Genomic DNA, 12,240 nt, shown 5'->3' with positions numbered 1-12,240 from the left:
TCCCATCTCTCTTCTTTCAGTTTCTCAAGCGCGACACAAGGATTCAAAATTCTATCACGTACTAAAACTATAAATATGTATAAATTAATAAAATTAATACCACTATTACACTACGGAAGCGTAGAGCTGCCACCCAGGCAAAAGAAAAATACAAGTGTATCACGTTATAACGTGAAAGGTTTATTGTTCTAACAAGATACTTTTCCTGTTTGTACAATATACTATCATGTTTGTACAATATACTTTTCACGTTTGAACAACATAATATCACGTTATTACAATATACATAATTATCACGTTCGTACAATATAGGATCACGTTCGTACAATATAAATATTATATTGTACGAACGTGATAATTATGTATATTGTAATAACGTGATATTATGTTGTTCAAACGTGAAAAGTATATTGTGCAAACATGATAGTATATTGTACAAACAGGAAAAGTATCTTGTTAGAACAATAAACCTTTCACCTTATAACGTGATACACTTGTATTTTTCTTTTGCCTGGGTGGCAGCTCTACGCTTCCGTACTACGCTTCCGTAAACTCTCATTTGCTGCTCTAAGTGACTTCAATCTCACTCTATCCTTTTTGTTTGTTTGTTTTTGTCCCCACTGAAAATTCCGATGTGAATGGTGTGTATATGCCATAATCAGCATGCAGGTTCCGTATAATTCAAACTGCAGATTCAGACTAAGATATCAGGGTAAATAAACAAAGAATGAAGGAGCCTAAATATTACCACACGTGTACCAGTGCAAGAAAATAAGGTAATTTCACTATTCATGAAATTTAAAAACAAATGACATGGACTGAGCATTTCAAGAAATGCAAATGGACAAATAGGTAACATCTAAAATAGAAATAATAATTATATAATCAAATAAACAACATAATATGATGGAGAGAACAGCACATTTTTGAATTGGAATTTGAGTGATAATAAAATTGCTTACACCATAGTTTGTCCAGCAGGTGGTGCTCTCTTTCAATCCTCAGATGACCCCTTTGCAGCACACAACTCTAACAAGCCATATTTCATGTAATTGTATTTTGTATTCAGTTTATAGAGATATATAAAATATAAAATAAAAAAATAAGATTGGAGAACACAACACAAGTTGCCTCATTCACCTTTAGGCACATGCAGGTATTTGAATTCAGAAATATACACGTTGATCGGAATGTGAAACCATGCATAGATAACTTCTGGAGTCAAGTATATTCATGCCATCTCCTTAAAGGTTTTTCGTTTTCAAGCCAACTAATGCAAGCGCCCACTCCCTCCCCTCCCAGCGCGTCTTTAACCCCCCCTGAGGGAAAAAAGAAAGAAAGAAAGAAAAAAAAAGAAATGTGCACCCTGCGCCCCGTCCCTCCTACCACGCAGAACAAACGCTATATTCATCTGCTTGCTTGAGTTTTCCGTTGCTGAAAGTCCTTACAGGAGCTCCTGGGTACTTTTCCCCTCCGTTTTAGCCTGTTGAGCACAATGCCATTCACGCCACCGGGCGAAAACAGGCGAAGCTCCTGCTCCGTTTTCCCAACAATGTGGAGAACATGCAGTATTTTTTGCGCATGGACTCTACTGTTCTTGACAGAAGTCTGTGCGCAGTCCCAGCAGAGGTACTTATTTATTTACTTTTTTTTTTACCCCAAACTCAAATTTTCTTGAAAGATTTATTAGATTAAAAAAGTAAGGATCCCATTTAGCCTTTTGAAAATCACCGTCAGATGACTGGAGTTGGAAGAATATTGTGCAGTATGGGCTGCCTCGGGACATGTGGCGAGGAACTGAATGCACTGAATCCAATGGATATTATCAACTTTGTTTTTAAATTTTGCTGTAATGCACCGTTATTATTTTATTTATATGTATAGAAAATATCTTTCTCCTCAGACCAATCTTTACATGTGGCGGAAACATCACAGGAGAGTCTGGAGTAATCGGGAGCCAGGGGTACCCAGGAGTTTACCCTCCAAATACCAAATGTGTGTGGAGAATCACAGTGAGTCCAGTTCTGTTTTTCATTCATAGCATATGATGACAGTGATAAAGCATTGTTCATTAAAAATAAATACAGTATGACAATCTTTGTCTTAGTCCAAACTCCTAATTTCCTTCTAAAAATAGTTAACCACAGCCGCAGTTAGCTTAGGGCAATCTTTGCTGAGTGGCTCTGTGATGTTTCTGTACTTTATTGCAGTGAAGCTGATGATTAGGTTGGAAAAACGGCATAAGCTGGGTTAAAATGCACAATTAGGTTAAATGTTTGAGAGTATTAAAGTAACAATATTCAGTATTTAGGTCTATGCTCTTTTGTTTGTTATGCCATCTAATAATAATAATAATTTAACTAAGCATTCTCCAACTCCCCACCCAGGTCCCGGAGGGCAAGGTGGTGGTACTGTCATTCCGCTTCATTGATCTGGAGAACGACAACCTGTGTCGCTATGATTATGTGGATGTCTACAGCGGCCATGTCAATGGACAGAGACTGGGTCGCTTCTGTGGAACGTTCAAGCCAGGAGCCCTTGTTTCCACAGGCAACAAGATGCTCCTGCAGATGGTATCCGATGCCAACACTGCTGGGAGTGGCTTCCTGGCTGTTTTCTCTGCTGCCCATACACATGAGCGAGGTAAGAAAACATGGGGAGAAGAAGAAGCTTGGGCATGCTTCCTCTTAACACAGCTGTCTTAGTCAAAGGTGCCAAGTTTGCAAGGGTAGCAGAACATCTTGCTGCTATCCAAGCATGTAATGCAGAAATATGTGGAGCTTCTGTAATGTTACTAAGAAGTAAATCTTACCTTGTTTGTATGCAGACACCCAGTAAAACAACAGGATGTATCCATTCGTGTAGTGCTCAGTAAGAGCAGGTCTGTGGGCTAAAAGTCCATGTGGATTAAAAGAAATCTGCTTTTTAACTCTTCTCGCACTGTGATGTGGAATTTCTCATGTTTTTTGGCTATTGTGCTGCAAGGCAAAGGTCAGAAATTTCACTTAGAGCCTTTAGCGTTTTTCCTCACTGGGCCATCTACTGTTTTTAGAAGTTTAATGTCTGGTTTTCTGTACCGTAGGAGCTGACAGCTGTAGTGGACAGTGTCAATTAACCAGTCAGCCAGGCTCTTATCCGCCGGCAGAGAGACTGTTGCTATCCTGTCTTTAAACATGGTTAAAACTCTGCTGCACCACGTGTCACCCATTTGTAGAGATTTGTTTTCTTCAATTTGCTAAATGTATTTTTTTACATGCTGGAAAGGCAGAATCAGTTAAAGTATATGTCATAAGGAAAGCGTGTTTTTAAGCGATTCGATCCTTTGAGAGTTTGTGTTTTTTCTGAACTGATGTTCCTCTGATGGCAGTTATTTTTAAACCCACAGATGACTAATGACAGACTTGCTTTTTATGGTGTTCATAATGACAAAAAGGCAGTGAGAGCCCCCAGATGCAGTTAATAACACGAGCACATTACTGACTCACCATTATAGCTTTTAAAAGATTGCTAAATAACATTCATTATTTCATTCAAGCAATAACAGAATTTAGCTAATTAATTGTGTAATCCTAGCACTAACTTCAGTCATTTCTCCTCAGGGGACCAGTACTGTGGAGGCAGGCTGGTTAAGCCCTCTGGGACTTTCAAAACACCCAACTGGCCTGAGAAGGACTACCCAGCTGGAGTGACCTGCTCCTGGCATATAGTAGCACCAAAGAACCAGGTCATACATTAAAATTTTTACTTAAAAAAATTAGTAAATGCAAATGTTTCTATCTGAATAACTGGCCTCAAATGAACTGAAATTCCAGGAGATTGTGCAAAAGTTTTGAGTCACTCCTAATTTCTTTATATTTTGCTTCCAAGGAGACACTGTCTTCTCAAGTGCTGTGTAGCAATACTTCTTCAGGCTTTCTGGAGGGTTTTCAAAGGCTTTCTTTGAACATTGGCTGCTTTTTCACTCATTTTCAGGCCAGTCCTTGTACCTGAACATTTTCAGGGGAATATCTTTGTTTGTTTGTTTCTTTATTAGGCCACAATATCTGTGCACCATTCAAATATCAAACACAGTTTGACAGGCAGAATATAGTATTTTTGTAACAACAGAGTGATTCCCAAAGAGTTTTTAGAGGAAAATTGTCATATCTTGACATGGTGTGTGATGTGTGCTTAGAAAATCTGAGGAAACTGGAGAAGCTATCCACAGCAGATAAACAGAGTTTTGTAAATAAATGAAGATACAGAAGTTTTTCATCTAGTCATTTTTCCGTGCATGTTTTCCCTCTATATCAATGATGAGTAAATGCCAGTGGCGGAATAACACTCTATTGAAATAAAACATTGCAAGTTACCTGAGCCGTTCTTTTAAGAAATCTCAGTGAGTCGCAGGTGGAGTATATCTTTTCAAAAATGACAGCATACACTTTAGTCAGATGATGCACCCTAGGGCCTGTTATAAGCTTCTGCTAGAAAAAAGAGGAATACTTTATAACTTGTCTCCTGCTGCAGATTATTGAGGTGAAGTTCGAGAAGTTCGATGTGGAACGAGACAACTACTGCCGCTACGACCACGTCTCCATTTTCAACGGGCCGGAAATAAACGATGCGAAGAGGATTGGCAAATACTGCGGAGACAGCCCCCCAGCGTAGGTGATTTCTGTCATGCTGTAGAGTTCATTTTCACTAAACCATCATGTGATTTCATCTCAGTTCATCCTCAGTCTGCTTTCCCGTGCTGCTCTGTAGGCCGGTGTTGTCGGAGGGTAATCAGCTCCTAATCCAGTTCCTGTCAGATCTCAGCCTGACTGCCGACGGCTTCATTGGGCACTACAAATTCAGACCAAAGAAATTCCCCACCACAACAGTACTGCCTGCAACTACCACACAGCCAGTCACCACCAGGCCAATACGTAGGTAGCAGCTTATATTCAATAGAAACCATTAAAAAACTTCTAACATCCACAGACTTCTAATATCTGCATTAGCTGATTTGACTGTATTTGCTTTGTGCTGCTGGATTCTTTGATAACATGTGGGATTTTATCTCCTTCTTTCAACTTGAGAAGGATCTAAAATCTGCTTCCAATAGCAAATGTAGGCAAGAGAAGGAAAGAGCGAGGTGCTTAAGTAGTAGTACAGTGTGCTGCTTGTGGCCATGCATTCTGCTACTGTCCCCACACATGTGGCTCACATAAGAGCAAATGCTCTGCTCACGTAAATAGATTATAACAGTCAGCCAGTGAGTCAATAGAACATACTGGAAAGTGTAGTCCAATTACAGATGCAGCCAAGCACATGTTGTAACACAGCATATGCTAAAACTATGTGTTATGCTCATAAGACTTTTCTCTTGTGTGAACTGTACATAACACAAGGGGTGGGCGTGCGTCTGCACCTGCAATCACAGCTCATTTTCATAGTCAGACTCGCATTCCCACACATTGTTGTTTTTTTCCGTCACTCAGGCCAGGTTATTTTGGCGCCCCCCCGCTATGATGTCATGCTGTGTCACTGCTTTCTGGTTGGCTTATCTCCCCCTCTCACCCGACTTTTCCCTCCACAGTAAGAAAAATATTTGCACAGTCACATTGTATTTACTTCAAGCCTCAGTTCTTTCCTTTATGGATTCTCTTCTATCTTTAACTTCAAAAACAGACGTTCCCTCGCCACATAATCGAGCTATTGTCTGTGATACTGACAGCCATCCATCTGTAGAGACACTTGTGTTACCAAGAATACTCAGTAAATAGGCTGCAGCAGAAGCAGATGGCAACATAACTTACATGCCCGCATCACTGGCGGGCAAAATTACAGAGGCTGATTTTTGTGTGTGTGTGTTTCTTTTTCTCTCTGTGCAGCTCTGAAGTACTCTGTTGCCCTGTGCCGGCAGAAATGCAAAAGACAAGGAACGCTTGAGAGCAATTACTGCTCCAGCAATTTTGGTGAGAACATAAAAGCTTACTGTAACTTATCAAAAACCACATTAAGCCATAGTCACTAATAAATTCCAGCCATTTTTGTATCATTTAACATATCTGCTTTCACAAATACTAATCCTAAACAGCTTGAATTGCAGATTCTCTGAAGATATATATGAGTAGACCCCATGCTGACAGCCAAAACTCCCCTTAAGTAGCAGTTTATAGTCCTGATTATGTTGCTATCTTTGCTCTGTGATTGTTTTTCCCTTACACATCTCAAAGACTTCCTTGATAGCCTGTCAAGAAGTGAATGATTGCATACAGTAGGCCACGGTTACCTGTAGTCTAAACACACACTCATACTCAGCCACTGACTGTAGGCAAAGCGGCAATAAATGAAGGCGTTTATTCAGGCTCGGCAATCTGACACATGCGGTTTGTGTCGAGGAAAAGGGGGAAAAAAGGAAAGACGAGTGATGTGGCGGCGAATGCAGAAAAAGTCGCTTTTATGTGATCGGCGCATCTGAATGAAACAGGGAGACGAGACATGACAAGGCTGAAAATAGCTGGTCCAATCACTGCTGGTATTTTAAAATAATCAAATTATGTGGCATCTACACATTAAATCATCAAATACAGCTCGCTGGTTTATGTAACAGTAGCAACAGATATAATAGCACGACTAAAACAGGCAGTCCTCTGGCTAATTTCATCCCTGTCAGGAAATGAAACAGGCAGCATGTGAAGTCCAGACGCATTGGTACCATCAGGTTAAAGAATCCTGTTCATGCTGAATGAGCCGTGCCTCCTCCTCCACTCCACCGGCTCCAGTATCACTCAGCTGTCACTGCTAAACGTCACTTCTCCACCAGCCGTGGAAACAAACGGCAAAACTGTATGTTTTTCTTTTGTGAGAGCTGGTCTGTCTAAACAGGAAATGGCTGAAACTTCACCCTGCACACTGGTCGCATTGTTTAAGCAGAATCAGTCAGGAAAATAAACCTGGAACAAAGTAGCAAAGTATCTCTGCTCTGAGCAGTTAAACTGTCAGATGATTTATAATGACGTTATCGCCTTGATTTCTTTCTGTCTGTGTGACACTAATGATGTCCCACGTTCAATTTCCTCTTGTTTGATAGAGTTGGAATTCTTTGATGTTGTATTAAAGGGAGCTTTTACCTTATAGATGGATAAGGAAGCTTTAAAAAAAAGGTCACAAGGGTGTAGCGCTCACAGCCTGAAAGGAAATGTATAGAGTCTATGCTGTTAATCCACAGTGACATTTTTAAAGACAGGCTGCACTTCAAAGAAGCGGAGTTGAGATGTAGCACGCACATATTGTTCACAGCTCTCTCAGATATGAATATGATAACCAAACGTGAATGTGAGGATGAGGGGCTAGTACTGGCAGTTGCCATAATTTATTAACAGAGGGATGTTCAACATAGCATTTCTGAACATTCTGGTTTTCTTTAGAAAGCATAAATAGTTTCTTTTTGCACACAACAATTTAATTAATTCATAGAAAACAAAACCCAAACATTTCTAGGGTCAGTATTATTATACAAACAGACTTTTTTATTGAGCCATAGCACAATCACTGCTGTGCAGTGATGTGCTTTTACTTTGTAATGCTCAAAACTTGTACAATCAAGTTAAAACCGAGGGTTATCTTCCAATTTACATAGAGTAGATAAACCTCAGCAAGGGTTTGAGCTATCACTTGAGAAAGCATGATGCCAAAAACAAAAGATATCACTTTAGACTTGAGAAAAAGAATTGTTGAGGCTCACTAAGCAGGAGGTGGATATACAAAGTTATCACAGTGTTTCCAAGTGTCTAAAACTGGAGTGAGAAGCATCATCAAGAATTTCAAAGAGAGCCACAGAGTACAGAACAATGTTGGCAGAGGTAAGAAGTTAAAAATTTCAAAGAATCTGGAAAGAAAAATAGTGAGAGATGTGCCTAAAGACCCCAGAACAAGTGCCAAGACAAAGCAAGACCAGCAAAGTTGGATATTATAGTCTGCACAAGGTTGGAGGCCAAGTAAAACTCCACTTTTTGCAGAAGAGACGCCTTTAAAGCAATTCAATTCAATTTTAAGGAATCAAATCACAACAACGGTTGCCTTTACATTGCAAGGTAAACCATACAATAGTACAGAGAATACAGTGAGAACCCAAACAATCAGAGCAAAACAATATGAGCAAAACCTTTGGCAACAGTGGGAAAGAAAAACTCCCTTTTAACAGGAAGAAACCCCCAGTTGTAGGTGACAGGAAGAAGACTGAGGTACTGTAGCACTTGCGGGAGCCATTGCAGTTGTAGTTTTCTATACAAGAAAATGTATCTGTGGATTTTACATGTATGTATTCTGTCTGTATAGGCTTTTTTGGGAGTTATATACACTATTTTTCTAAGAAATGTTTCAGTAATTTTTCATCTGCTTTTTGTGTTTACAACAGTGATAACTGGAACTGTTATTACAGCGGTGATTAGAGGTGGAAGTATGCACGCCACCGTCTCTATTATCAACGTGTATAAAGAAGGCAACCTGGCAATCCAGCAGGCAGGAAAGACAATGAGCACCAAGATCGTTATCCTGTGCAAAAAGTGCCCAGTTATCAGAAGAGGTGAGTGTACAGCGTAGAGATGAAATAAATTTTTCTCAGTGTCCCCGATATAATTTTTTCCCCCGGTTATTATCTGCAATATGATGACATTGTATAGATGCTGGTTGACTGTTTTGAATAACTTATGGCTCTGAGTTTGCCTCCTGTGATGCGCTGTCACTCTCAGTTGAGGCGTTAGGTGAGCGGCAGAACTCACTGTCCAAACAGTCAATTCAACTCTAAGTACTGTAAGTTTATATGTATGCATATAAACATATAGTATACAGACCTGGTGTGGGCAGATTCTCACATTTTGGCCTCCCTGAATGTCTCTGCCATTCTGCCACTGCATTCAGGTTTTTTTTGTGTGACCTCACTAGGCTTGAACTACATCTTCATGGGCCAGGTGGACGAGGAGGGCCGTGGAAAGATCGCCCCGCACCACTTTGTTATGGCGTTTAAGACAAAGAACCAAAAAGGACTCAACGTTTTGATAAACAAGCAGTGCTGAGTTCCGGTAGCTCTGGTGATCTTCTGTTAACTGGTCTGCTCAAGGCTCATCTGTGGATGGAAATTATTACATGAAAAAAACAAAAGCAATCTCCTTCTCAAGAACACAAACGAAGGATATGAAAACAAATCTGAATGCGTTTGCGGAGCTGCCGCTGCAAATCATGGAAACTACATGATTTATTCAGTTGATGGAAACTTTGTGTGTTCAGTCATTTTCCTGTCCAGTTACGGTAAAAAGAAAGTACATCCTCTGTCACTTCTTATATTTTATGTGTTAGGATAATAAATACATTTAACAAATCAAATTTATTTATTTAGCAAAAAACAAGTCAAAAGGTAGAAGCCACTTGTAGAACAGCCAATTTCAGTAGGTTAGTAAGAGTCAATAGCTTTAAGAACCTATTTTAGCAGCAATAACTAGAAATTAGTTGTATGACTTTTCAGTCTCACATCCTTCTGGATGAATTCTTAAGATCCTGTCTGAAGGAAAAAATGTCCATCCCGGTTTTCCCTCCAAGGCACGAGCGATAAGCAGAGTTCTGTCCTTTCCTTCTAAGATTCCTAATTATTTAAAGTAACACTCAGGTATGCCATTCAGCGTGTTAGTACGAGCTCGGGAGCAGCTTGGGAGAACAAGAAAACAGAGACTGCTTTAGGTTGCCTTCCCAATCGACTCAAAGGTTTATTAAGTATACAACAGCTTATATAGAGAAAAAAAGGTTCGTGTGTCAGCAAGTTCCGGTACAGACCAAATAAGGAAACGTCTTCCTGCCTTGTGAGCAAAGAAGTATCCTGTGTGTAGTTTATCAGTTCAGCTACAATTTATGATCATCCCAGCAAAATACACTCCTAGACATAGAATACAGAGTTCTTTCATTAGTGAATTCTGAAACAAACCACCTGGCCTTTAACGAGCCTTTTTCTAAGAGATAAAGAAGGGAGGATGGGAGTAAGGAAGTGGTCTCGTTTCTGTGGTATTTTCGACCTTGGGGTACCAGCCTGTGAGTCTTACACATCAATTCTTGGGTCAGAGAGAAAGAGAAAAACAACTATTAAATGGGCCTTATTGAGTAACTCTTTTCTGTATAATATCACAATAAAACAATATCCTGTAAATGCTACCATGGTATCAAAATATCACAACACTGTCCAGCACTGGACTTTGACTGGGCCACTGTATCACCTTGATTCTTTTTTTTTTTCAGCAATTCTGTTGTAGATTTGCTGGAATGTTTGGGATCATTGTCCTGTCCCAAGTTTAGTGAAAACCAAACAGCATATAAGCATGAAGACCTCATACAGGCTGCCAAGTACCGCACCATAGTGGAGGGGTGATGATCACAGGACCTGGACACTGTGCAGTCACTGAGCTCACCGTGAGCTCTCTATACAAAAGGACGACCAGTTTCAGCCCCGCATTAGCTGTCAGAGAGATGGCCTCACATTTGACTGTAGAATATTTTGGGATACAAAGGAGCTTTGATATGCTGTGTGTGGTTTTTGACAAACGTGAGACTGTGGATTATGACCAAACACTCACTTTGGTTTCACGTGTCCAAAGCACATTGTTCGAGAAATCTTGTGGTTTGTTCAGATATAGCTTTCCAAACCTAAGCCATGCTTAAGTACTTTGGATGAGAGGAGGCTTTTGCCTTGCAACCCTTCCAAATAAGCCACACTTGTTCAGTCTCTGTCTAATTGTGCTACCATCCAGTTTACTGAGGCCTGTAGAGTCTGAGATGTAGCGGCCTGACCTTGAAGTGAATTAGCTGGGATGTCCACTCCTGGGAAGATTGGCACCTGTGAATATTTTTAATGACTGTATAGAACAGGGATGTCAAACACAAGGCCCGCGGGCCAGAATTGGCCCAGTGACCAGAATCAGCCTGAAAAGATTCCAATCTGGCCCACTGGCCGGCTTTGGAAACAAACACACTTACACACACAAAAACATGCATCCTTACCGTAGAGCAGCTCTCAGCAACAGTTTCTTCTCTAAGATCATCGCTGATGTCTTTCCTCTTTGGCTTTGTGTTAACACACAGCTGAAGACACCAGACAATAGAAAACTGCCAAAACTTGCGTGTCACATAGGGGCTCACACTCGATGACGATCAGTTCATCGAATGCATTGGTTAGCAGCTGCTTTCTCCTCATTGGCATCTTAACTCACATGTAAGCAGTAAGGGTGTACATACTGCTTCTGCATTTAAGGGTTAGTTTTTGTGTAATATGTCATGTTTTGTAGTCCATCTGAATCTGATTTTGAGCCCTGCTAAGGAGCAGGTGGTTTTTATTATGTCCTGATACATAAAACCTTAGAAGTCAAAGTTAGTGTACTTTACTTTTTTTGTTTGTTTTTCTTTCTCTCTCTCTCTCTTTTTTTTTTTTTATACCATGACTGTAAATTGGATGATTACAGAACAAACAAGACACGGAGAAATTCCCATCTGTCTTCAATTACTCGAGGTTTTCGCATTCATGTCATGATTCTAGCACAGGATTAAACTGACCCCAGTCACCGGTGTCTGAAATAGGCAGAACACCAATTTATTATAATGTTTCATAAGATAAACATTATTCATATTTTAAAAATTCGGTGTGCATGCACATCTGTTCTGGCATTCCATAGTGGCAGTTTTCCTCAGAGTATTCCATATTCTGCCTTTCAGTTTTACCCTTTGAGGCTCTTGAATACAATGTGAATAAAGGATGGGGCTGATGCATTAAATAAAGATGTCAGTTTGGCGGACCAGTCATTAATTTAACAAGCTTAATATCCACAGGGGGGATTTGTTGCAGCTATTTGTCGTAGCTTTAATGATGGTTTAGCACCTGCCATTAAATTCCCAAGTTCGGTTTTAATGGGCAGGTTTGGAAATGTTAATTGTGGTGATTTAATGTGCAATATTTTATACATGCAATATTCTTTCAGTTCTTCTGGTTTCACGCCAACCAAGCGAGGAGCTTATTTGCTGAAGCTTTTTTCTCGAGCATCATCGTCATTATGATATTTTCTTAGTGTCTTTTTTTTAGAAGCAAAGGTATGAAATGAAAACTATTTTCTTATGGAAAAAACTTTAATAATATTATTTATATTTTATTTTTGTCATCTGTCCAAATAAAACGCTTTCACCACTTTAGATTGTTCCTCTTTTTGTGTAAGACTTTTCACCTGGGAGAATGCCACATAA

General features: G+C 39.9%; 1 protein-coding gene across 1 annotated transcript; it reads left to right on the top strand.

The window, feature by feature from the left end:
* Positions 1–1,300: 1,300 nt before the first annotated feature.
* Positions 1,301–12,177, top strand: pcolce2b (procollagen C-endopeptidase enhancer 2b). Its single transcript, XM_085418850.1, has 9 exons — positions 1,301–1,629; positions 1,904–2,012; positions 2,388–2,643; positions 3,600–3,724; positions 4,510–4,646; positions 4,747–4,910; positions 5,859–5,942; positions 8,387–8,554; positions 8,914–12,177. The coding sequence occupies exons 1-9, from the start codon at positions 1,496–1,498 to the stop codon at positions 9,042–9,044; spliced, it is 1,308 nt and encodes a 435-aa protein (XP_085274976.1). The 5' UTR covers positions 1,301–1,495; the 3' UTR covers positions 9,045–12,177.
* Positions 12,178–12,240: the final 63 nt, after the last annotated feature.

The sequence above is a fragment of the Rhamphochromis longiceps genome, linkage group LG9, assembly GCF_057381845.1.
Source record: "Rhamphochromis longiceps isolate RC_006_pf linkage group LG9, R_longiceps_female_GT1.1, whole genome shotgun sequence".
NCBI lineage: Eukaryota > Metazoa > Chordata > Actinopteri > Cichliformes > Cichlidae > Rhamphochromis > Rhamphochromis longiceps.
Note: the sequence above shows the minus strand (reverse complement) of the source record. Positions and strands in the feature narration are given on the sequence as shown.

Excerpts from the sequence above, each read along its gene's own strand:
- pcolce2b (XM_085418850.1), top strand. The coding sequence starts at position 1,496 with ATGCCATTCACGCCACCGGGCGAAAACAGGCGAAGCTCCTGCTCCGTT. Across the intron at positions 2,013-2,387 it reads AATGTGTGTGGAGAATCACA|GTCCCGGAGGGCAAGGTGGT; the intron begins GTGAGTCCAGTT and ends CTCCCCACCCAG. Across the intron at positions 4,911-5,858 it reads AGTCACCACCAGGCCAATAC|CTCTGAAGTACTCTGTTGCC; the intron begins GTAGGTAGCAGC and ends CTCTCTGTGCAG.